At 40.8% G+C, this 25,591-nt stretch overlaps 1 protein-coding gene across 6 annotated transcripts in view; it reads left to right on the forward strand.

Annotated features, from left to right (window-relative positions):
• The first annotated feature begins 2,309 nt into the window (after nucleotides 1–2,309).
• The window catches only part of asap1b (ArfGAP with SH3 domain, ankyrin repeat and PH domain 1b), a 76,010-nt gene continuing 52,728 nt past the window's right edge, over nucleotides 2,310–25,591 (forward strand). For all 6 annotated transcript variants that reach the window (XM_074693300.1, XM_074693298.1, XM_074693302.1 and 3 more), the window contains exon 1: nucleotides 2,310–3,052. In XM_074693300.1, coding sequence (XP_074549401.1) covers nucleotides 2,927–3,052 — 126 coding nt within the window. In that variant the 5' untranslated portion in view covers nucleotides 2,310–2,926. The remainder of the gene's footprint in view (nucleotides 3,053–25,591) is intronic.

Below are 25,591 nucleotides of genomic sequence, written 5' to 3' on the forward strand. Positions count from 1 at the left end.
ATCTACCTGTGTCATAATCAAATGGCCATACAACTATCTCGTTGTGATCGTTTTCCCTAAAAAAATAATATAAAAATAAATAAAAAATAAGTAATTATTACATAAAATATAAAATACAAGAAATGATGCAAGAACATAAAAGATACATTTAACGTGCAATAATGACACAAAACGGTCACAAGATGGCGCCTACTGTTTGATTAGTTCAACAGCACGTTTTACTAATCAACAGAGGGAAAACACTATTACTGAGATTATCCTACACCTGCAAAACATCCCGAGGTGAATACTTGATGTGTTTTACTATAATAATTTAATAAAAGCGTTACTTTAATTCTAATATCACAATAAATAAGGGAAAGAGACAATTTAATACTAAAATCTAAGCTTCATCTAGGTAAAAAAAAGAATTTAAAGGAGATATGAGTAATAACCTTGACATTATGGACTTGCTTTATTTGAAAAATATAAGCTTTGGAGTTAATTTTGGGTTAATAACTTCAAGATCGAAATGATAAAATGACTGACAGATATAAAGTTGCCTTTTATAGCACCACATATTGTTATGCAGAATACAATTTTGATTTGATTAATTTTGTTAAGGGGTGCAGTTTTATTTCCCTTTCACTCACATTTAGTAGAAGAATTATTATGCTGTTTCATGGGTCCGATTTGAAATCCACTCTGAGTCACTCATTCTTCATTTCATCCCATCTAACAGTCAGCTGATCTGACTCAACCATACTGGAGTATAATCACCTGACAGTAGGGGACACTAGTGCCAACTCTCCACCACCAAATATTCCCTTTTATCAGTCCATGCACCATAATAGGAAAATGAATGTAAATGACTTTTAACCGTTCATGATGATTCATTTGGTTTCCCGTTAGCATACTAGCAGTACCTATTACCAGACATTCACCACAATTACTGTGCAAGTACGTTTAGATTTGACAAAAACATAAATAAATCAATTTATTAAATTAAATAAGATTGAAGAAATAAAAATTTAAAGGGTCTTGTACCGCTTTTTTCTTCGGGCAATGATGCTCTACGTTTTGTACGTCTTTGTAAAATTCTTTTAAAGAGCATAACGGAGGATTTTAGACTATAAATGCATGAAATTCAACGACATTAGTCTATAGAATATCGTTTCTATCACCGCTAAAAGGTTCGAATTAGATCGTTTTAGCGATTGATTTTATTGCTACGCAGGTGTCGTGGACCAGATGTAATGCCAAACAGTGTTGTTTTATTTCTGTACATCGTTGTTTTCTGTAGCAGCCTTTCAGCCGAACAGGGCTCTCCCTGCAGTTAGAGCTCAGATCACGCATGCGCAGTGTCTCCCCTCAGCCCCTTGGAACAGCCGAGGTGGGTGGGAGAGAGCGCTCCATCAAGGTGACAGAAATGGTTACAGTTTACCAGAACATAAAAGAGTCTGATTTCAAAATAAAACTTTTCAGAAGCTGTTAAAATATTATTTCTGAATGAATTATCAGATTTTCAAAACAACACTTGAGTTAAATGTAGAGCTTTAATTCAAAAGAGACACATACATCTATTGGAAGTAATACCTTCATGATGCTGACCTTTGGTCTACCAAATAGGTTCATATGACTCACTGAAGTGACCAAACATTGAGAGTCATTTTATTTTGATCTGCCACAGGCAGAAAAATAAAAAACTAAATAAAATAATAATAATAAAAAAAATAGAAATATTAAAAAAATAATAATAATAAAACACTGGCCTTTAAATGGAAGAAATATGAAGCACCTACAATCAATGTCTGGATAAAAATATGGCACAATTTATATAAATTAAGAGAATGACATACACAAGTTAATACTTAATGAGGAAAGCTAGAAACCTTTTTATAGCTATATTAAAAGTGGAGATATAGTAGGGCTTCAGCAGGATAAAATCACAGTAGGATACCTAAAGGGGCTTGTGGAAGATCCCAGAAATAGGGTGAGGACACTGAAAAATTAATTTGATTTAAGATTTTGTACACGTGAAAATACATTTTATTTATTCAAGAGATCTTTGCGTATGTGTGTGTTTGTGTGCTATCTTTGTTGTTTGTTTTGAGAAAAAAAAAGACTTACTTAGAATACTTACTTTCTAGCATGCCTTTATATGTTTACTTGATAAAAAAAATTCTTGTCAGTGAGAATGATGAATATAATTCTATTGTTTGTATTTACTCACTTAAATCGTGAACTTTTTTCAATCAGTACTATTTAAACATAAAATGATCTTATTTTGACAATCTTGACCGGAAGTGGCGTGCTTATTGTCGCGCAGCTTCACACAGGCTCTGAGAAGCTCGAGCGCGGCCGAGCAGGAGAGAGTGGCAGTGAATGTGTTTGCAGCAGCGATTAGCATTAAAAAACACAAACTACGGCTGAAGGAGAGAGGACCAAACCCGCTGCTGTTCGACACGACCTCGACGGACCCTCGACTATGATAAAACCCAAACAGAGGCTGGTAACGCTGCGCTGTTTTGACGACAAGCGGGTTATTGAACATCTGTAGAGCATAATGAGGGCATCCGCTATTCTTTACGGTGGTTTCTCCTCCGAGGTTTAGTTAGACGCAGAGTGACACTATTTATAAATGCGTCGCTTTTAGACATCCTCTGAAGGAATAGACACACCGAGGGGACACAGCCTGAAGATATTTGGTTAATTCCCTCCTCCCGTGGCCCCTGGGGAACAGTGAAGTCATTTGAGAAGAAGAGACGTCCTGATCATCTCGATAGTTTCCAGTTTTACGAGGAAAAACAAAATAACGGCCTCCCCTCCTCTCCTCTTCTCCTCCCTCTGCTTTTTTTTTAGTGTTTTTTTGTTTTTATCTTACATGGTTTTGTCCTTCTGAGCTTTCATCGGCAACCCTCTTGTGGGCATTTTCCCCCGTGAAAGGATGCCGGATCAAATATCTGTATCCGAGTTTATCTCGGAAACAACAGAGGATTACAATTCCCCGACAACATCCAGCTTCACCACCCGACTGCAGAGCTGCAGGAACTCAGTGAATGTGCTGGAGGAGGTAAGGCCACGGTGTCAGCCTGCCTGCAAGCTGCACCATGATGGATGGATGGATGGATGAGGATGGATGAGGATGCATGATTAAACAACACATCAGGAGTGACCTAGTTGTACAAATAAAACAATCACAGTAGAAAATCAGATTTACATCATTGCAGGTTGTGCAGAAAATGCCACACAAAACCTCTAAATTCAACAGTTGATATTTGGCATGATTTCAAAATCCCACTGAGCCTCAAATGCATCATAATGCAGCCTGCAGAAAAGAAAATAATTGCACCTGTTGAGCTGCAGCTGCTATGAAAGTGCATTTATGAAATTCTTGCGCACTCAAACTACAGGGCCTGTGTGTATCTGAGCTCTTCGGTTGTGTTTTTGTGAATCTGCATCTCTTTTTTTTTTTTTTCCAAATATGCGAATATGCGCGTGTACACAAGGAATAGGAGGATGTGCACTCAGGCCTGCAGCTCTCTGTGCTCCCTATTACATAACTCACAGCTTCAGAGCATGCTGCCAGGCTGTAGCTCACTCTCTCTGTCTCTCTCTGTGAGTGTGTCACAGTGAAAAAAAAAAAAAAAAAAAAGCATCTCTTGTCCCTGGCAGTCAGATCTGGATTCAGGATTATCGACATTCCTCGCTCTCACATAGGCCAGATTGCAATTAAAGAGCGCTTGATTTTCTATTTCACGTAAAGACGCACTCTGCGATTTTGTGTCACCTTTAATCACGCAGGAGGAGAGTAATCAGGCCGGGGCAGGTGGGTTGTTCTGCATGTGTGCTCCCCACCCCCCACCACCATCACCCTGCAATGGCATCCTTCCTGCTATTATTAAATGGAGCACCAAACCAGAGGAGTGCACACCTTCTGGGCTGGCCGACAACGCCAAAATGTGACCTGGATTTGCACTTAAAGACACACAAAACTGCAGATGCTGCTCAACTTTTTTTTTTAAATCTGAATTTGAGTTGAAAAACCTGCATGGATCAGATTTAAAGATCCAAAAACGGCCACACACAGCCTGTGCCATCCATCACTTCATATTTCTCCAATCCTTTACTAGCTCATTATATCATGAGAACGATAAAACCCAGCAGAACAGATCCAGGGTCGTGTTTATTCTGAACCTGGAGCACACTTTCTGTAACAAGGGAAAGGCTCGCACCATGAATCACCTCTCTGGCTCTGTGCCTCTTAAAGAAAGAGAAAAAAAAAAACCTAAGAGGCTGCAGCAGCACAAACGAAAAACATCTGTTAGAAAAAGGGCCGCCATGTGCGGTGCATGGGCTGCAGTAGCCGCTCTGGAATTTTTGCAGTGATCACATGACGAGAAAGACCATTATGGTGGTGGTGGTGAGGAGCAGGGGACTTCACTGAGGTTTAAACAAAGATGTTGTCTGAGGATTGTCAGCCTGTCGGGATACACCCAGCCAGCCTTAAGCCGGGAATTCTGCTAGATGAAGGTCTTTTCTGTGAAATGATCTCCCCTGTTTGATCCCTGCGCAGACATGCAAAAGCTCCCTTGCATCACGCTGGACTGCAGTGAAGCAAACCTGCCTCTAGCGCCTTCTTCTCTCGCCTGAAGAGGAGTTTGTTTAACAGCCTGGATTCTGCTGAGCTCTCCTTTAACTTTAAACATTCATCAGCCTCCCCCCTTCTTTCTTTTTGTTGACAAGGTAAATTATGCAAAGGTACGTTGTGAATATTTAACGCTGTAACTTGAGGGGGGTGATTTGACCCACAGCAGCAGGGAAGTCTTCCTCTGACTCATTGTGGAGGTGCAAAGAAAAAGACGTTGCGGCATCATATCGTCTTAATTCAGCACCGCACATCAATTATTGATCAGTGCGTAATGACACGAAAGTATTCATGAGTCACCGCCCCCACCCTGGAACTTCTCCTCTCTGTGTGGCAGCGGCGGCATCGGCAGAGCACACAAAGATGTTTGCTGTTTACTCTGGGATCAGTGCAGTAATACTGAAAACAATGAGCAGCCAGATGGTGTGATAAAGTCTCAGAAATAACCTTCCTGGCTTGTTGTCTTGACTGGCGGAGACACAGGAGATGGGGGCATTGTGTTTGTGTGTGTGTGAGGGTGGCAGAGCAGAAAAGAGGTTTGTGTGTCTGGGTTTTATTTTGGTGTCATCTCCATTATGAAATAGTCACTGCGGTGGCATCTTTTGTTTAGTTTCTCAGAAACTAGTGTTTTGATTTCTGTTGGTCTTATGGTTTTGTTCCTTTCTTATTACAGAGTTTAAAGCTAAAGTTTAGAAGTAGTTTTTATTTATTATTTTGCAAAATAAAAGATAAAAGCCCGTTTCAGTTTGATTTGTCTTGGTATGGCATGTATTTTGTGCAAAAATCATGGGGGACAACTAAGTTGTAATGTAATAAAAAAAGAATGAAGTTCCAGGAAAATCAATTCTTAATAAAGGTCTCATATAAAAAGTCATAAAATTCCCAGAGTAAAGTTGTAATGGAAAAAGTCACAGTATTAAACAAGAAAAGCACTCAGAGAGCGCAGACCTCCATCAAGCATATTGTGATTGTCACGCAAAAATTTAGTTCTACTTTAATGTTATACTTCCTTTCAGCAGACTGTCTGCTACAATTTGGTGTTAGTTGAAGGTTTGTACGATAATTTGTTTCCTGACAGTGTTGAAAATTATGATGACCCAGTACATGTTTCACATTTCGGATCTTGGTATCCAGAATATTGCCAGGATCTGGATCGTACTTTTACATCTATCAGAAATTATGGTGACCCTGTCTTGTATTCTTTTGCAAAGCAATCAGACCATTTATCGTGGAGTTATATACACAAATGGTGAAAACTGCCCTACCTCACAATGATAAAGAATCCTTTTAAAAAGTCCTGGATTCAGACGGTGACTCAGATCACCTCAAAAATTTTAACAGTTTTTCCTTATCCCATTTTGAACATTTCCTGAAAATTCCATCAAGATCCATCCGTTTCTTTCTGAGTTATGGTGTTTACAGACAAACAAACTCTACCAAGAATATAACCTCCTTGGTGGAGGTAGATATTAAAAGAATAACGATGTTAGATGTAAAGCAAGAATTAAGTTTTGGCAGTGGAGAAAAAAGTTGTACAATTGCAAATTACACCAGATGTGTCTCCAGTCCATCTCCACTCTGTCACAAAACCAGATCAGATAGGTTTCCATTCAAGTCAATGGGTCAACTTAACTAGATCTGCTGTGTTGCGCTCTGGCTGTGTGGCTGGTCCAGTGGGTTGCAGTTAATACAAAGCTATCCTGTTTTTTTCATAGTGAAGATGAAGCTGGACAGGAAGTAGTCAATGAAAGATTGATTGTAGATAGATTGTACTTAGCTTGACTACAACAGTAAACGGACATAAGGAGCGGAGCCAGACCAGGAGTTGACAGGTTTGAGGTTTTACAGCCAACCTGAATGAAGAGAGACTTAACAATGAAGTGGGGAGCATGGAAAGTCCTCGGTCTTGCGAATTCGGCTGTTACTCATGCAGCTTATTGGGCTGAACACGCAGCTGGTGTGAGTTGACGAACGCAGTGACTGTCCGATTGAGAGGCCGTGTACACAACAACAGTTTGAGAGTGAAGTGCAAAAGTATTGTTGCGTTTCAGCCTCGCCTTTACACGGAAACAGCATTTCAGCCGACCTAAAACATCAACGTTTGAAAGCGGCCTCCAGAGTGGGATTTGCTGTATAAACAGAAAGCCGGCGTCTTCAGTGGAAACACTGACATCACTCCCTGTTACGATTGTTGCAGACTACTATGTTGTGCTAATGCTGCTCAGTCTGCTGACTGTCTTTCAACAAAATGTGCATCTGTTGCTTTACTTCTGCTCTTAGCATTCCTCAGTACACCAGATGATCGGCTCAACTCTACTTCAGTGGAGATCTAACAAAAGCCACTTCTGTACAAGACAGTCATAGCACCACCTGCAGGTGTGGCATGCTTACTACAGTGTTTCCAGTCCTTCAGCGTTTCTGTGTAACACAGATTTTTTTTCACTGCATTATAGTGTTTTTGGATGTTTTTGGATTGGTTTTGTTCATTTTTGCTCAAGGCTCCTAATTTCCTAATTACTATTTTGCCTTTTTAAATGCCAAGAGGAAACCTGCATGACCCAGTGACCTTTTCTTAGAGCAACCCTGATGACAAAACCTTAAAAGTTTTTAATGTGTAGTTTGTTAAATCATCTGCTTTTGTTTTGTTTTGCATGTTGAACATTTTACCCAAAGCTGTGTGGAATATAACCGTAGTGTTGTAATAATTTCCTGCTAAGTTAACTACGGCAGTTTGCTGCTTGAGGCGAGGACACAACTTTAGCACGGATGCTAGCCTCACTGAACAGGGGATTGTTTTTGGAGATAGCGAAGACAGAAATCAACACCGCTCTGTTAGCTTGTTATGCTAATTCAACCTCAGTCACCACAGATAACACAAGCTAGAGTCTGCTTCTGTCTCTGCACCAAGTTTGGGAAATAATCTCTCTCAGTGTCTCATAGTGAGGTATGTTGTATCAACAAAAATGTTCAAACTTATGCATAAAACATTGCATAAAAGACTTTAGTGCCTTGATTTTTCCTCCCTTATGGGAGCAAAACAATAGCTCAACCAGCTCTGATGATGTGTTTGAAAGCAGCACTTAGAGAACAGCAAACCTGACATTCACTTGTCTGAAAATGTCACAGGTTATTCCTCTAAAACGCCGCTGCCTGCTCATGTTTTCTCTGATGGAGGATAAAATTAGCAACGGGCACTTGTTATTTCCCCCGTGGGCCGCGCATTGTCTGCTTCTCTACCCCACAGATGGCACTCTGCGTCACTGGGTTGGCTCTCCTAAAACCGCACAGAGCCGCGGAGTGATACAAGGGAAACCCTCACTGCATTGGCATTCCTTTGAGCATGCCTCTCGCACCACATCACATGGGCCCGAGCAGAAAAATGTTGACTTTTCACAGTCATTCTATTCAAGCATGGCTGGGCTTGACCTAATAGGCAGAGGCCCTTTATATTTGTTACTTTATATAACAGTCTTTTCAGCCACTGCATGCTAAGCTCAGGGAGTTTGATGCTATCAAAAAGCTGAATGAGGAGCTTATTTCCAAACCACTGCGTATGTGGAGAGAAGACATCGCCTGAAGTCCTCACAGAGTGTAAAATAATTCAAAAGATTGTGTCGATAACACTCACATACGCTCTTGTCTCTTTCATTCACTTATTAAATTTCCTATATCATCAGCGAATAAGCTAAACGTGACCTTGTCAAGTCAGCTGAATCATATCTGAAAATATCTTTTGAATAAAACCTTGAAATGATCTCTGGAAGAGAACGAACACACATCCCCAAAGCTTTGGGTTCGTCACATGCAGCAGTGAGCTGTTTATAACAAAAACCACAGATGATAGATTAGTGCCTGTTTCTCACATAATTGTGAGAGTCATTTCGCCTCACAGGATGAGTCTGCTGCTTCTTAATGAGCTTTATCTGGAAACTTTTAAAGAAACCAGGAAGTTTCACTTTCATTTTGTAAGAAGGGGAATGTTTACTGCCGCCTTTAAGATTCAGACTGCTCCAAGAGAACATGAGGAACGAAATCTAAATATGGAATATTTGGATGAACCTTTTAGTCATATTCTATCTTTCTCCATCTTCATGCTTGAATGTGCTCAACATTTTGGACCACTTCGACTCTCCCTCCTCCAGAAATGAGGTAAAAACATTGAATAATTCAAAAGGAGGAGACCGGGTCCTCTTGGCTTTACATAACCAAACTGAGTGCTGCCTATTTGAGGCTCCGTTCTGCAGCATTTCCAACTGCAGAGAGAGCACAGCTGCGTCAGATTCAATAATATATGAAGTTATGGCTTTTTATTCATCATTTGTCCCTTGTGTCACCAAACCCAGTGAATCATTTGGTGTGAGAGAAAGGGAGCATTTTTCCTCCCTTGGCACAGTTACTCACATGACATCTTGTTCCAGTTTGACTGCACTGTTCATGAAAAAAAAAAAAGTCAAAGTCGTCATTTCCGAGATCCTTAGACTGGGATTTGACATTTTCAGTGTTGACAGAAGGATGTGTCAGAGATAACAGGAACCTAAGTGTTTGAATTTTTGGGATTCTTGGCTGATGAAGTTTGATTCTTGGTAGCTTTGAGGTTTGTGAGTCTGGAAATAGTGACTTGTTTGCCTCCATCAGAAGGAAAGTATCATAACTCACATATTTGTGCAACCACTGGATGAAACAGGGGGATAATGTATAGTGAGCTGGTGGTGATGGCAGATTGGAATTCAGACAAGGTGAGCTGGAACCTGATCACCACCTGCTCACAATACACCAACCCAACTGAAGACGTGAACAAGCTGACACAAAATACTGACTCTGGGTTGATTTATTGATTTTAGAGGAATATTTATTCACACAGCCAAAAAAACAGCCAATCTGTGCCATGATTGGTCGTGTTTAGCATCAGTCTTTCCAACTGATGCTCAAAATAATAATAAAAAAAACATGTTTGAATTATTCTGCCCTGTAGCTTTTTAAGTGAGCTGACACTTTGTTTTCCTTAAACCAGGCCTTTGACACCACTAGAGCCTGTTCTGTGTTCTTCTTCTTCAATCTCACCAAGGTCGCTTTCATTGGCTCTTTTTAGAATAGAATAGAATAAATAGAATAGAATAGAATAGAATAGAATAGAACTTTATTGTTATTGTAACAAGTACAACGAAATTGAAGTCACAACAGCAATCAAGAAAACAAAAGTAAGAAAGTTTATAGAAAGTGCAAAAAAGTCCATAAGAAAATAGATGATGACAGCTTGTCCATCATTGTCCAGTTCAGCCAGCCTCCACCTCCACAGGGTCCAGGACTGAGCTTCTTCAGCAGTCTGTTCAGTTATTGGAGATAGATCTTTAGTTCCCAATAACGATGGATGGAAGGACAGGTCGATGTCGTCACTTCTTAGCTCACACCTGAGAACCAGCACGTTGTCCTCTCCTTGTGGGAAGACATCGGGCCTTGCACCAGTTAGCATTGACATGCTACAAAGCTGTTAACAGCTGAGTTCACATGTAAACAATGCAGCCATGGTTACATGTAGGATCTCAAGACAAACACAGGAGAAAAAGCAGTAAAAAGATTGCTGATGCCACAAAAAGTTTAGTGTCCATGACCAACAAATGAGCCATACAAAGTAATGATCCACTCCAAATACAAAGATTACGAAAAAGAGATGAAAAAATGACAAGAAACGGACAAAGAAGAGAGAGCTGCTGCAAAAGGCAGCCATAGCCAACAGGGCGGCGCCTTGCTTTTTGTCACATAAAGCTAGAGTAGAAAATTTATGAATGTAGCATGGGTGAGCGTGACTTTGAAATCTTAAAAGTGAAATACTATAATGTGAACACCAATATAGCTAGATAGCTAGAGTTGCGAAAAAACACTGCATTTGAACATTCTTGATATTTGTATCTAAAGACCACATGCCTCATTCTTAAGAGAGTAAATTCTTAAAGTTACTATACTGATGGAAGTAACTGAACATGGCTATTGCTAGCACATTTAGCTTTCAAGCTAGCAAAATTTTGAGATCAACAAATCCACGAATCAAAGCAAACTGAAAAATACAGCAACCATGATGTGGTTTTCCAGATTAAACTTAGACCCATGGTTGACTCATTTGTCCTCTTTCAAGAACTGTTTTCATTTTCTTGCTCTGTGTGGCAGAAGTTATCGGTGAAAGTGGAACTTAAACTCTGCTTGCTCTTTCACTACCATTGTTGTTTGACTTTCAGCTTGTTTGGTAGAGCGTTCACAAACAGAATACAAGAAGTCAGTGGGTTGATAGGTTGGGTCGTCCAATCATTTTACTCATCACCGCCCTGAAGATGCTCCAAGTTTTCCAAGATATTTTCAGAGCATCATTTCCGCTACTCTGCTCTTCTCTCTTTTTCTTTACTGTTCAGTTATTTTCCGTTAATTGCAAGTTCTGTGTTCTTCAAATAAACTGAAAATATCCTACATGTTGTGCAACTGATCTAAAATACAGACTGAGTGTTTTTGCCACAGTGTCAACAGGCCGAGATGAAATACTCTTACGTTGAGAGTAATAGCATGACTGCTATTGTTGTTTTGCCCAATCAGAATACAGATATGAATGGTAGAATGTTGCATACTGTTGCTTTAATTCCTGACTCGTGCGCATAGTTTTGTACTCTCCAGTCAGCGAGACCAAAAGACACATAATTTGAGTATTTTGCCTGCTTCAAATCTTTGACCTGAAGCGTTTGTGGCATCACTGCTGGTATTATGTCGGAGTCAGATGACAGTTATTCTGCGAGTTAATAGTAGAGCAGAAATAGAGAGTGTCATTTAACTTGATACAGTGAGTAATATTGTAGAAGCATGTGACTAAAGTGGTGGTTGTATATTGCAACACAGAGTGACTCCAGGTTTGCACTGAGCATGAGAGATTGATAACGCATTAAATAAAAGAGCATCCCTGCAGGATAATGTTTCTTTAAATCTCTGAGAATAAATACCAACAAACCTCCGAGCCATTTCATGATTTGCTCTGTCTCCCACAGCAGGAGGGGAGACTCTGTTGTGTCGTTTGTTTGTCGGCTTCTTTGCCGTCTGTAGCTGAAATCTGATAATCGGTCTGTGGGCCACAGCTGTTGGCCTACCTTCCTGCCACAGCTGCGCTCTGTATATCATCAAGCGCTATTAGCCGGCAGCGGATTAGCCCAGACCAGACTCTGCTCCGGCGCTCTGATCCCCCTGCTCTTCCCCAGATTTAGGGGAGGAAGAGTGGGTCAGTGTTAACATCTGTCTGCACACTTCCTCACACGGTTGGATGGTGTTAAAAGTCGACTTACACCGACAGCCATTTTAACCTCGGATGGAGGAATTTAGTTCAGCCACTAGGAATGGCAAACTCAAATAAAAGGTTATCTGGAGGAGTTAAACCATCAGTTTCTTCCACAGTCAGATCTTCTGTAGATTCTCCTGACAATTTTGGAAGAAAATTATGTCAACATTTCCTACTTTTCTCCTCTGATAACAGCAAAGCTTTTACACTGCAGTGAGACATTCATCCTTAAAGGCAACAGTGTTATTCCAGAATATCTTTCACATTGATAAAAGTATAGCTGTAGAGACCACAAAGTCTGAGTATTAATGGCACAATTTGAGCAAATTTTCTTAACGCTCTTGGTCAACCTTTTCCATTGAAACTTTTCCATCAGCACAACAAAGCTAACATTTGGGTTTCAAAGAGGGATGAACCACCATAGCTTTTGTAGATACCCTGCAGTCTCATTTTGTGTCATAATCAGGTCAAAATTTAGTTTTCTTGGTACCAGTTTCTTGCAAAACAAACCACTTTTAAATACTGTAGCCTAAGGTCCAGTGCAGTCACCATCATAGCATCACTTTCTTGGTATTAGCAGTTGACTGGTATCAGTTTTCCAGATGCCGATTATCAGACAGCAGGTTCGTCGATTGCCCATATATTGCTGAATTATAAATTTTGCATTTTATGATAACGTGTATTTTATGCACATTACAATCTAATATACACGTTTGTTATAACCAGAAGATGCTTTAGGGGCCATTTACACGACAACGGTTTTAGGGTGAACCGCAACAGTTTTGTTTCGTTTCAGCCTCGCGTTTACACGGAAACGGCGTTTCAGCCGACCTAAAACGCAAACTTTTGAAAACGGCCTTCAGAGTGGGATTTTTCTGAAACGCTCTGGACACCATTGCCGTGTAAACAGTAAGCCGGCGTTTTCAGTGGAAACGCTTACATCACACTCCGCCTTGCGCACGCATGCATTCAACAGTAGTTCAACAATACCATTGTTACGATTGTCGCGAACTACTATCAATCTGCTGAATCTGCTGACTGTCTTTACACAAAATGTGCATCTGTTGCTCCACTTTTTAACTTAGTGTTCCCTAATACACCAGATGATCGGCTCAACTATACTCCGGTGGAGATCTCCCAAAAGCGGCTTCTGGACAAGAAAGTTATAGCACCACCTACAGTCCTGGCATGCTTACTACAGCGTTTTCAGTCCATCAGCATTTCCGTGTAAACGCAGATTTTTTTCCACTGCGTTTTCACAACATTTTAGCGTTTTCAGATGAAACGTCGTGTAAACGGGGCCTTAGACAGAGTTTTAGACACATTGGTTTACGCCATCGAATACAAAATATGGTGATTATTTATGTCAGAGACTGTTTACATTAAACTGTAATTCATTAAATCATAATATGATGTAAACTGAAAACAAGCTAAGACATTTTTGAGATTGTATATACATACTGTTTTTTAGGATGGGGAAGATGTGTTATATGTTCAGGAAGATGGTAAATATCAATCGACAGCAGCCACACTGACGAAACTGCCTGCAGTGTCTGCAGACATTATTTGTTAGCGCAGACGTTGGTTCAACAAGTGGTCTTAGTGTAGCAAAAAAAGCACATTGACTGAAATTTACTCTGTAGAATTTTAAAAATGCTAGATGTTAGCATTTTCATTGAGTATGCTAGGCACCTTTCTGGTTCTAGAACCAGTTCCATTCTGGATTCTAGAAACCTTGATGATTTCTATCGAACCAGCCCACGTTCGTACCAGTTTGAGTAGAAAGAAAGTGGGGGGGTGTTGCCTCGACTTCTTTCTTATTTTATCAACACAGAATATGACACGTACGACGATGTTAGCACTTAGCTCAGGGCTAGCACCAATCCATCTTTGTGCCTCAGGGAGAGTGGACTTATGCTAATAATTATGGAGCATCCCAACTTTATTGTGCTTTAGATTACATATCATCCTTAAATAAACACATTTAATCAATTTGTAGAAAAACAAGACATAATGTTTGCTGTTATTCTCCCTTTTTAAGGAGCATTGGCTGAAGATGGGCGAACTGCTTTTTTTCTCTCTTATTGTTGCTGTTAAATGTTCCTCTTCAGCAAAACAACCACCCCCTCATCCCCTCTTGTCCACCTTTTGTGGCTTTTTGTTATCCGTCCTCCACGGTTATATCAGAGCCGTGGTAACATGGTTGTCCTCAAGGACCGCTCAGCAGAATCAGGAGACGCTGCTGTCCTCTGACGGCTGGCTGTCTTGTGGAGGCCCGAGGCGTAAACAGAGCATCTCTGTCTGCAAGCTTTGATGCTGTTTGGCCTTGGACTGTGTGTGTGTGCGCGTGTGTGTGTGTGCACCACAGCTAAACAACTGAATCAGCTTTTCAATGCTGAATTCTAAGACTGCTTCCCCCAGAGCAGCCAAGTGCCCGCTGGGGTCATTCAAGCCTGGAGGAGAAGCATCAACAGTCTTTAAGACAAGCTGTTTACATCTTTTATAATGTGCTTTAATGTCAGTGCGAAGTGTTCTTTCCTTTTTCACATCATGACAGAAACTATCAAAGCTGCTGTCACTTACATAACACGACCATCACAAAGGGAAATCTAAATCAAGGTTTGTATTGATAGCGGTTAAAGTATTTACTGATCGTCACAGCAAAGGCGTGATTCTGCTCCTCTGTGTCAAGCTGCTCACATATCTGAACATCCAAATGGCCAGTGGGAGTGGATACACCTGTGGTTTTGGACTCTCTCTGTCTCCCAGCAGAGTCCCATAAAGTGTGAAATTCGAGACGTGTCTGCAGAAAAACTTCAAGGAATGCTGTAAACCTCCCTGTGCCTGTGACTTTGCTTAAGGACTCATGACCGGGCCGTGTGCTGGGGAACGTTACTCAGCGGCTGGAAAAATAATGTTTCTCCTGATTGTGCATGTTCATCAAGGGAGCGCATTCTTTTAGCGGCGGGGACCAAAAGATTTACGACTCAGGCAGCTGGTTGGTCGGAAGCAGAGCCGGCAGGCTTGTCAGCTGATCAGTGATAAGTGTAAGATCGGAGATAAGAGTTGTAGTTAAAGTTTTCTTCCTTTCACCAACTGACACATGAGAAAGTTTGTCACACAAGATACGTTTTGGCCTTCAGCCAGCTTTCTTAGTGTAGTATTTCTACTTCTGCGTGTCAGAGTTAATCAACATTTTATGACTTATGAGCACAACTTTCTCGTCCTGTTTGACACCTACTGAGGAAGCAAGTTTTCCATAGATAAGATTCAAGCAAAACAGAAAAAAAAATCTCAGCACAAGGCCTACACAATTTGAATTTTCAAAAATCTATCCAACACGTTTGCACAAGTAGAAGAAGGGTGTTGTTGGCTTTTTGTTAACAGCAGCAAAACTATCCTTAAAGAGGGGGAATTGTGTTTTTTTTTTCTTTTTTGGATGGACTCTTTCCCTTTGGTACTTCTGAAGTAGTGTTACATAATTTACAGCTAAAAAAAAATCCCTATTTTTCTTCTGCTTGCTATTGTTCAACTTCAGTTTGAAGCATAGCATGAACATAATGGAAAATCACCAACTAATCAGTCACAAGCAGAGCAAGTGAAAACCAGGTTACCAGCATCCGTTCAGATCCTGACACACAGTCCGGTACGAAGCCATCCACGGAAGGATCCAGAAGGATCCAGCGGGAGACTGTTTGCTAAAAAAAGTAACCTGCGCCCCATGGTGTTAAACTCAGATGGTTGCTGAAAAAAGTTAGTTAGTCCGGAGTATTCCAAAATCTTCAGAAAACATAATTTTTTGTGTCGTAATACTGGGGTTTCGTGTGGATGTCAGGCCTAAAGGTATAGGAATATATGCGGTTTTCCAGATACCCAGCTACGTGTGGACATGTCAAGAGCTGCTAATAAACAGAGATGATGTCAGCAATGAAGCCAAACTCCAGGCTTTTAAACAGCCGTCAGCTTCATCAACATAGTCTATGGTTGTAGCATTTTAAGTGATGAATAATAACTGTGAGCATTACCATTAGAAATTCTTCTTGTAATGAGTTTCATGCCTGGTTTTAGAGTGGGTTTTTTTCAGTCTTGTGGTTGATGATAATCTAGTAACAGTCTCTTTTTATTGCATTCTTTTCTCTCTGCTGTCAAACCACAGTACAAAAAAAAGATGCTAGCTGTCATTTTTTAATCATCAGCTGTGAGTTCCTCCCACTGTTCTCCAGCGGACGAGTGTTAATGGCATCCATCAGAGTAACCTAACATCTGCTGCACATGAATAATGACTTCCTGACTGGTAAACACAATACAGAGAGGTACTCTGCATGTTTGATGTTAGGAGAGTCTAATGCAGGGACGTGTGGGCGTGATTGTGAAAACACGCACAGTGCATCGAAACAAGCGTCGGGCTGAGCAAGAGTGAGCATCGCAGGGGGAAGCCGCCAAATGATGTGTGAATGTAACACTGCTGCATGCTTGGCTGGACTCTTCTTTGGCTGTGTGCATGCATGTCAGTCGCTGTGTTCACTCTGGGTTTGGTTTTGCACCGTCGAAGCTCTGTGAGTGGTTTTATCCACCACGGCTGAGCGGCTCGGTACTTTCTCTCTCCCAGAGCAGGATGCTGGTAGCAGGACTTATAGCAAATGCCCATAATGGAGTAATCTCTGACTTGTATTGATTTCTCTTAGCAGCCAATAACATTAGGAGGCCAAGCGTGCAAGCTAATTAGAGCAGATATTCAGCTTTAAGTACCAGTAAAAGGTTGGGAGGGTGGACAGGATGTATTGATTCCAACAAATTTCTGTAAAAAATGTAAATCAGGTTACGAGAGGTGGCTCTATCATCGCAGTCAATCTGTAAGGCGACTTCATTCTTCATCAAAGTCATATTTCTCATATACACACTGCCAGTTTTGACTCAGATCTCGGTTGTGATTTTGCTGCGGTTTCAACTTCCTTGTGGCTCTAATGGCAGTTTGCCACAAATGGGAATTGAGAGTTGGCCGCTAACAGACGAAACGCATCCATAAGCTGCTCTCCAAGAAAAATCTAATCTAAAAACATGACAGAGAAAAGTATTCCATCATGATCAAAATGATGTTTGGACACAGACAGAGAGCGGGTTGTCAGCAGGCCAGGGTTATATTACACCAGAGACTTCATGTAATGCACCAAGTCATTGAGTGTTAAACCCATAGTAAATCATGCAGTGTGTGAAAGGAAGCAGAGAAACTGAAAGCAAGATGGCTATTTACCATCAGTTCAATGTTTTATTCAAATACCAACACCAATTTTTCTGCAGAATAAAAGCAGATATGGAGCATGTCGAGCAAGGAAGTGTGCAACAGGGCATAATGCAGTCAGTGGAAACAGGCCCTTAGGTTTTAGTGAATTTCTTGTTGCATTTTTAGAGGTGTTTTTGCTTTTATTTGACAGAACAGCTGAAAGGAAACAGGAAATGTAGGGAGTAGAGAGCGGGGGAAGACAAGCAGCAAATGGCCAAGGCCGGGACTCAAACCAGCTGTGACAAGGACTATAACCTCTGCGTATGAGGTGTGGGTTTAAACAGCTTGTACAATGGTACCTAAGGGGCCCTTCCTTTTTCCCCATTTGGCTTTATTTGGGGAATAACTCTAGTAGAATAGTTTTTTTATTATTTTTTATTTAGTCAAGCTGATATGCCTGCCTTGTGGGTTGGACTTAAACTTAGCTCTTACAGTCACATGCTGTGTTCTTGGGAAAGACATGGCTCCTGGTGAAATCGTCAGTGGTGTGGTAACCCGTATGAATGGAGTAAGCTGGTAGTAGTGTGAAGTGCTTTGAGGAGTCATAAAGACTTGAATAGAGCTTTGTAAGCACAAGTTCATTCACATTTATACTACAGTTGATGGATGAATTAAGTTTTTTATCCAAATTTAGCACAGAAATAAGGACAGTTTGTGTTTGGTAAAATATTTCTTTGTTGGAATAAATCTTCTCTGCAGTAAATCTTGAAATGTTGTAAGTCCTGTTTATTTCCCTCACAGGTTCTACAAATCAGGTGATAATCAGGCTCCTGACTTGTGGCACCTGGGGGTATCAGAAGCTTTGGGGTGCCCCTCAAAGCTGGATCGGTATTGGTGGGAAAGGGTCAGATCCATTGTGCCAATCCAGGCAAACAGCTCCATGCCTTTTTTCACTGATGCTCTTGGCTACTTGATTTAAAATGTTACCTTTGATGCACTTTTTTTAGCGACATTACCAGTCTACAGAGTATAAAATTTTACATTTAAATAGAATTTCTGTAGGTTCTGAATCATTGTTTTTACCAAAATAGTGCTGAACAATTGAATATTCTATATTTGAAATAAATATTTACTTCAGTTTTTCCATCTACTCATTTTTTGCCCTTTACCCAAAACATTACCGGTCTTATCCCACAGTAGGGCATGCAGGTTGTTATTTAACACTGGTATCATATCGGTATCTGTATGGATTGATACCTAAAGATCAGGTATCGGTGTAGGAACCAGGAAAGTTGGATTGGTGCATCCCTACATACCATGCCATTACATATTGCACTCAGGTTGTTGCAACGCTATGTAATAAATGGCTTGAAATTGAGAACGTTTTGATTGTTTTATGTTTTATTATGTTGCCAACTGTATCTGTATGGATCGGGTATCGGCACAATTTAATTTTTATAGATCTGATCAGGTGGGAATGTAAACGAGTGTATCTGCCCATCGCTAGTCATTAGCAACAGAAAAGTAATTTGTTTAGTATTCGCAGAGAAGATTTGGTAAACGCAGCTCTGCTACTCATCTCACAAATGCACATTACATAAAAATGTGGTTCCATTTAAAGGGAAATAAACAGGGTTTCCAGTGGTATAAGACATATACTCATGAAGCATTGTTATAAGTGTTGGTTTCACATTTTGGTTTGACAGTAAAAATGGAGATTGGCTCTTAATTTATCATTTCTTTAGAACTGTTAGCCTGCAAAGAAAACAAGCCAAAGTGGCCTACATGGTAGAAAATCAACCATACAAACTAACCTTTGTTAGCATGCTGAAATTAGCAGCCGTTTGCCTTTACACTCCAGGTTTTACTGATTCTTCATAAGTTGACTTTATATAATGGAGTCCTTACAAAAACTTCTAAAAATTATGAGCCAAGTGGAAGGTAACCGTCATGTATATTTGACCAATTTTGTTTTTGAAACAAAGCTTTATGGAGGCACTGGTACAGCCTAGACGTTGTGCACCCCATTGCTTGGCCCAAGTTTAAACCCAACCTGTGGTAGCTTTGTCACCTAACCTCATCTTGCCCTGTTTCCTTATCTATCCACTGTCCTGTCCTCTCTGGATAAGGCAACAAAAGCCTGAAAAATAACAATTGATAAAAAAAGAAAAATGCCATATGGTAGCCAAACAATGGTTTCCCACTAACACATAAACAAACATCGTTAAGGGCTTTACATGTCAAACACTTTAGGCGATGCTTTATTACCATAATACCACTACAGCTATTTACACTTTACAAAACAAAAACTTGATTTATGGATCACTTTGATGGATTACTGACTGAAACACAACAATGTCAAATTCAGGAAACTTTATACAACAGGCTCCCTAAAGAGAAGTAAATTCATTCAAAAACAATCGTTAGTCTCAGGGGAGTGCTTATGCGTACAAATGTTTGGCATGCTAAGGAATAAAGGGACTGAAAGATGTCAAACCAGTGGTTCAAAGCATTTTTATTTCTGCTTTATTGTTTCGATGATGGTTGATTTTAATTATGTCCTCCATTGTTTGACATAATGTTGTTGGAAATGTAAGGACTACAGTGAGCTTTGAGTTGCAGGATTCCCACAGTTAGCTTTATTTTAGAAATGCTCTTGATATGAGAAGCTGTAGGGGCTTTTTTGTGGGTGCCTTCCATCCTTTTTGGGGGTGCATAATCCATGCTGATTGATGTTTGAGTTCCCCAATAACTTAATATCTCTACCATCCTATAAACTGATTTGGACACACTTCTGCAAGTCATATGGTCACTCTGATTCACATCTTAACCAAAACCACAACCGATGGCAGTTGATCTCTCTCTTTCAGTACCATCTGTGTGTTTTGTGTGTGTATATGTGTGTGTGTGTGTGAAAGAAGTAGGCCATCTGACCTCAGCTGCTTTTGGAAATGTTACATCCTCTCATTTTTCCCATTCCGCTTGGAGAGCTGAAGGCTTCTCCGGCTGCAGGCCCAGAGAAAGGGATGTGCATTTGTTTCCTGCCAATGAAAATGGCTCCCCACCCTTCCTGCTTGAGTCATGCCACATGGACTTAACAGACAGACACACAAATAACTTGACAAACAGAAAGACAGAACTGAGAGGAAGACGAGCTGGATTGATGCACTCTTAAAGTTTTTATGTTGTTTTTATCTCTGTGGTTGTGTAATTTTGAGCCGGAAAGGAAATGAGAATGCATCAGTGAAAAAAAAGCAGAAATGAAAAGTCACGATCTGATCAGTCACTTTTCCTTACACTGTTTTTCACAATGTGTCCCAGCTTTGGGGGAAGTCCTTTGATAATTGTGCCCTTTCCTGTTTTCTTCTTCTAGGAATTAAATTAGCATACTAGCAATTCTGAGAACTGGTGTGTCAAAATCTGTGCTGTGTGGAGAGTCAGATCTGCCACAGAGGCTCAGCTGACAAAGACAGAGTTGGCCGGGGTAAGTTAGAGCAGCTTCCCACAATCTCCACGGTGAAGAATGTAGAGCCGGCGCGTGAGACAGCCAGATCGCATCTCCCTGGTAACCACACAACCGTCCTCGGGTGTGATGCCAAAAGACAAGGAAGAGGAGGAGAGCCGAGGAGGTGTGAGGAGCACATACTGCATAACTCAGGGACACAGCAATAGTGATGTCAGCCATTGAGCCGTTGTCTGCTTTTCAAGCTCGGCTTTTGCTGCGGCCATATTGGTTTTCTGGAGGAAGGAGTGATTTTATCTGGAGAAAAAGATCTTGATGTGCAAACATTAAAGAGGAACAGCTGATGACTTTGGCTCATTTAATAGCTGCTGTAGTTACTGGTTTGCCTTTGTGTGTCCACAAGGAAAAACGTTTTGTTCGTGATGGTTGCTGATTTTGGGTCTTATCAAACTAAAGATATTAGAATTGAATAGAATTGACTTGAATAGAAAATACTTAATTTATCCCTGAGGAGAAATTCAGGAGTCACAGCAGCAATACAATAAAACAAAAGTAAGAAAGCGTATAGAAAGTGCAAAAAGATCCATAAGAAAATAGATGCTGACAGCTTGTCCATCATTCTCCAGTTCAGCCAGCCTCCACCTCCACAGGGTCCAGGACTGAGCTTCTTCTTCAGTCTGTTCAGTCTCTGTCTCCTGGATCCTGTCTGCTCACAGCAGGTGAAGCTTTTCCAATGTGGCGTTGGTGTCTGATGTTAGCTCCGTTAGCCATTTCTGTGAATAGCATGATGCTACTCTGCCCTCTGGTATTTTCTCTGTTGTTGGGTTGGCACAGCTAGCTTTTCCATCTTACTGGAGATAGATCTTATGTTCCCAATAACGATGGATGGAAGGACAGGTTCATGTCGTCACTTCTTTGCTCACACCTGAGAACCAGCACGTCGTCCTCACCTCCTTCTCCTCAGCTTGTGGGAAAACATCAGGCCTTGCACCAGTTAGCATTAACATGCTCCAGGTTGCTAACAGCTGATTTCACATATAACAATGCAGCCATGGTTACATGTAGGATCTCCAGACAAACAGAAGCAAAAATAGTAAAAATATCACTGAAGATAAAACCAGTTTGGTGTCCATGACCAAAAAATGAACCATACAAAGTAATGATCCACTACAAATACAAAGATGACCAAAAGGAGGCGAAAAAATTACAAGAAACAATCAAAGAAGAGAGAGCTGCAGCAATAGGCTGCCACAACCAACAGGGCAGCGCCTAGCAACAATATTGCGGACTTCTTGCCTAAATCTTTTATGAGAGACCACCAGGTGCCAACACGACATGGTGGTTGCCTTTTCAATAATTATTAATACCAATCTGGGATGTTCACCTTTACACTGGACCTTCATCGGATCTGTGTAGTATGCAGTATGCCCACAAGCTAATGATCAGGCTAACAAACCAGGTATTTCATGCTAAGTTGATGTGAATCCAATAATTCAACTTATTTACACACAATAAAGGCGTAGAAGCAAGTCTACACAAGGAGTCATATCCTTGCCTCAAAAATCTTCAGAAATAACCAACAAAACAAACACAACCAAGAGGTTAAGGTCAGCGGCTGACTTTGCCATGTCACTGGACGCGACCCCACCCATAATGTTGCCCGACTTCTTACCAAGCTACCAACTGTAAATAGACATGAGCTGAAACTTAGAATTTATTCAGAGTTGGTTTTAAAAATAGATATAAAGTAAGGACCTGTTTCCACCAACTGCATTTTTGCATTGTCAGCATGCACAACCTTGATTACAGTGCGTTTCACACACACTCATTGTTTACTGTTGTTGTTTTTTTTATTTTTTACAAATGCAATAAAGATAATGTTCCACTGATAATGGTAAAACTTTCTCAACAATATGAAAGTTGACTTAACATTGAAATTCACATTTTCTTCCACACTCAGTCAAAACAAAATCAATTTTCTGTGGAACAAAAGATGCAGAGTATAACAGCAGCATCTGTATCAGGTCCTCATATCTGAAGTGCATTTTGCCAGTCTTGAAACATACAGTGTCATGGTTTGTGGTTGCTCTAAGTCTGTTTCCTTCAACTTTCACTTTCATTGAGCTCATCTGTGTTTTAACACCCCTTGCTAGTTTCCGTCCTGTTTTCCTCCTCTTGTTTTTTCACTGCTGTAGACTTGTCAGCCCTGAACCACAGAGCTTAAGCGTTGTACTCTCAGATAAAAATCTGCTATGTTGTTTACCAACTCTGTTAAAACCAATAATTTTGCCACATTGTCATCAGGAAGAGATGAAATCGTCAACTTCATAAATGTTCCTGATTAGTTGCATTCTGCTGGAAAGTCGGCGTTTTAATATGGAGTCAAATGGGCCTTCACTGACTTCACAATGAGGCCTCAAGTGGTTGTTTCAGGTACTGCAGGTTGTGGCATGTTAATTGGGGTTAGACTCATCTCTAAGCCCAGGAGGTCACGGCTTGGAAAGATGCGTCCAGGTAGGAAATGAGAAAGATGAGTGACATGCCATGAAGGTGGCAGAGTGGCAGCTTCAGGAGTAGGTGAGCGAGTGAAGAAAACACTTCCCAGCCAGTCTGGAAATGTGTTGATGTGATTCCCTAGCCGTCAGCAGGGAGCACTTGGTGTCATTAGACAGAGTGCTCCCGACCCGGGACAGGACACTGACAAGCCTGGACGCTTCCTGCTTCCTGTCAATGGATGGCTGCAGGGGAAACGGCAGGGCTGCTGAGGGAGGATAAGGCCTGAGGCAGGAAGCGTAAAGCTGAGACAGCCTCCAGTCAGTCATGCCCAGTCACCTTCCAATTTCCCCCAGAGGCTTTGACCTCCTGGGCATGACTGTGTGTGTTTGTGGGGTTGTTTGGGAACCAGGAAGTCAGCAATCATTGGTCACATAGGTTACTAATGGCAGACTTTTGTTAGTTTTATGTTTGTTTGTCTTTATGAATAGACCTGCAGGTATCAGTAAATTTATTTTTAACTTTCTTAAAGTCAGGAAATCCCCAAAACGCTCTTACAGTACCAGCATTGTTGTTGTTCTCTGTCCGACCAAAGGCGCACCACACTGCAATGTTCTTTTGCAGTCTCACTTTCTGTTATCAACCCAGTTAATTGTTTTTATCTTGTTTCCCACATGCCATTTATTTCACCTCTCACTGTTTATCTTCAATCAGTCTAATCTTTAGTTTTGCTGATTTCTTTGAACACACTATCTGTTGTGAATTAGGTTACCTGTGAGACTGCCAACAGCTCTCTGGCCAAGGACTGTTTGGCACATGAACTATTTGACTACTTACTGTATCTGTGCTGAATAACTTAGTGTTTTAGGCTTTTGTCGAAGGACAATGTTTATTTTAACTTATTTGTGATTATTGACCCAACAGCTTATCAGTTTCTTAGGAAAGTCATTGTGATCAGTTGACATAAGTCATGACACTAACGGGGTGGAAGCTTCATAAAATGAGGCAAAAAAATACGCACCATTTGGTTTTTAAAGGTCCCATATTATGCTCCTTTTCTGCAGTTTAATATGGATCATTGATGTCTTCATGAAATGCTAGTAACATGTTTTGGTCCAAAAAGCCAATAAATCAGGCACAGCAGCATTGTTTCCAGGCTCTCATAGCCCCTCTGTTCAGAACGGTCTGATTAAGTGGGCGTGGCCTTCATATGTAAATGAGCCTCTGCTAATACCGCCACGTTCTTCAGCGTCACTGAGAGCGGCGCTACGAGCTCCGTAAAAAGTGAAGCTCGTTTACTGTTTTACTGAGTGTAGCTGGTACATTTCCTTGATAAATGAACTCTAGACACTTAGTCTTGTCTTCTTCTGAGATGGGAAGCTTGTGCATGGAACTATGTGGCTGTTTACAGCCAAAAACAAAGCAGTGATGGTTCTTCAACTTTGGCATTGGGAGTGGGTGGGGAGGGGGTTCGGGGGTATCTGCTCCGGTGGACCAATCAGGTCAGAATTGCTCCTGATTGGTCGAAAAGGGAATCGCTGACGTCGGCATTTCCCCAAAATCCAAACAGCTCGTTTTAGGTCAGGATTTTACATTCACAAGCACTACTAAGTACAGGTTTGGTCATGAAAAATCACATTTTGTGGGCTGGGAGGAAAGCCAAAGACCCACAAATTTCACTAAAAGACATAAAAAAGTGATTTTTGCACAATATGGGACCTTTAACAAGAAGGGTAACATGACAACCTCTAAAAGTGATGCCAAAACATGTGCTGCTCCCGTACTGACTGACTGTAGCATAGGTTAAAAGGCTGCTCCCTACTTTAAAATCAAAATATTTGCCCTTCTCAAGGCTGATATCACATTGTTGTTGAATATATGTAGTTTTCTCTGTCAGTAACATTTTTGATGAGTTTAATCAATAAACGAAATGGAAAAACACATTGGGATTTGATATAGATCCAAAGCAACATTTAGCTGCATTATCATACCAGGATTAATATTTTAAACTAGCTTGAACTGTTTTCAAAACCTTTTGTCATTTTGAGGGACGATGACTTTGCTAAGCAGCAGCTACACCAATTGAACTGCCTGTCTGCAGACATTAATTGTTCTTGTCTACTTGGGCATCAGCCTAGGTAACTATTTTACAATACTATCTATTGGACAAATAATCCGTACATCTGTAGTTTTGATCGTGTTGGCTCTGGAAAGTCAGAAGTTTGGTGGAGAAGTATGAAGAACAGTTGGAGGGGATGTAACAAACATAAGCCAGTGACTTCAGCACCCCAGTGTCGGTTGCAAGGTACAGTTGACAATGGGAGGAGGTCAAGACATGCCCTCCACCATTAGTTATACTGTCAGTGGTATGCTCTTTAAAGGGTTTTGTGCCCATAATGTGATCAAACATTATATTGAGCAATGCCTTTCAGACCCCAGTCAGTTCTCAAAACAAGACAAAAACTATGTTTCTACTAAACA

Source organism: Halichoeres trimaculatus, unplaced genomic scaffold (assembly GCF_033239565.1).
Source record: "Halichoeres trimaculatus isolate MK-OKI-2021-1 unplaced genomic scaffold, fHalTri1.1 fHalTri1_scaffold_18, whole genome shotgun sequence".
Classification (NCBI taxonomy): domain Eukaryota; kingdom Metazoa; phylum Chordata; class Actinopteri; order Labriformes; family Labridae; genus Halichoeres; species Halichoeres trimaculatus.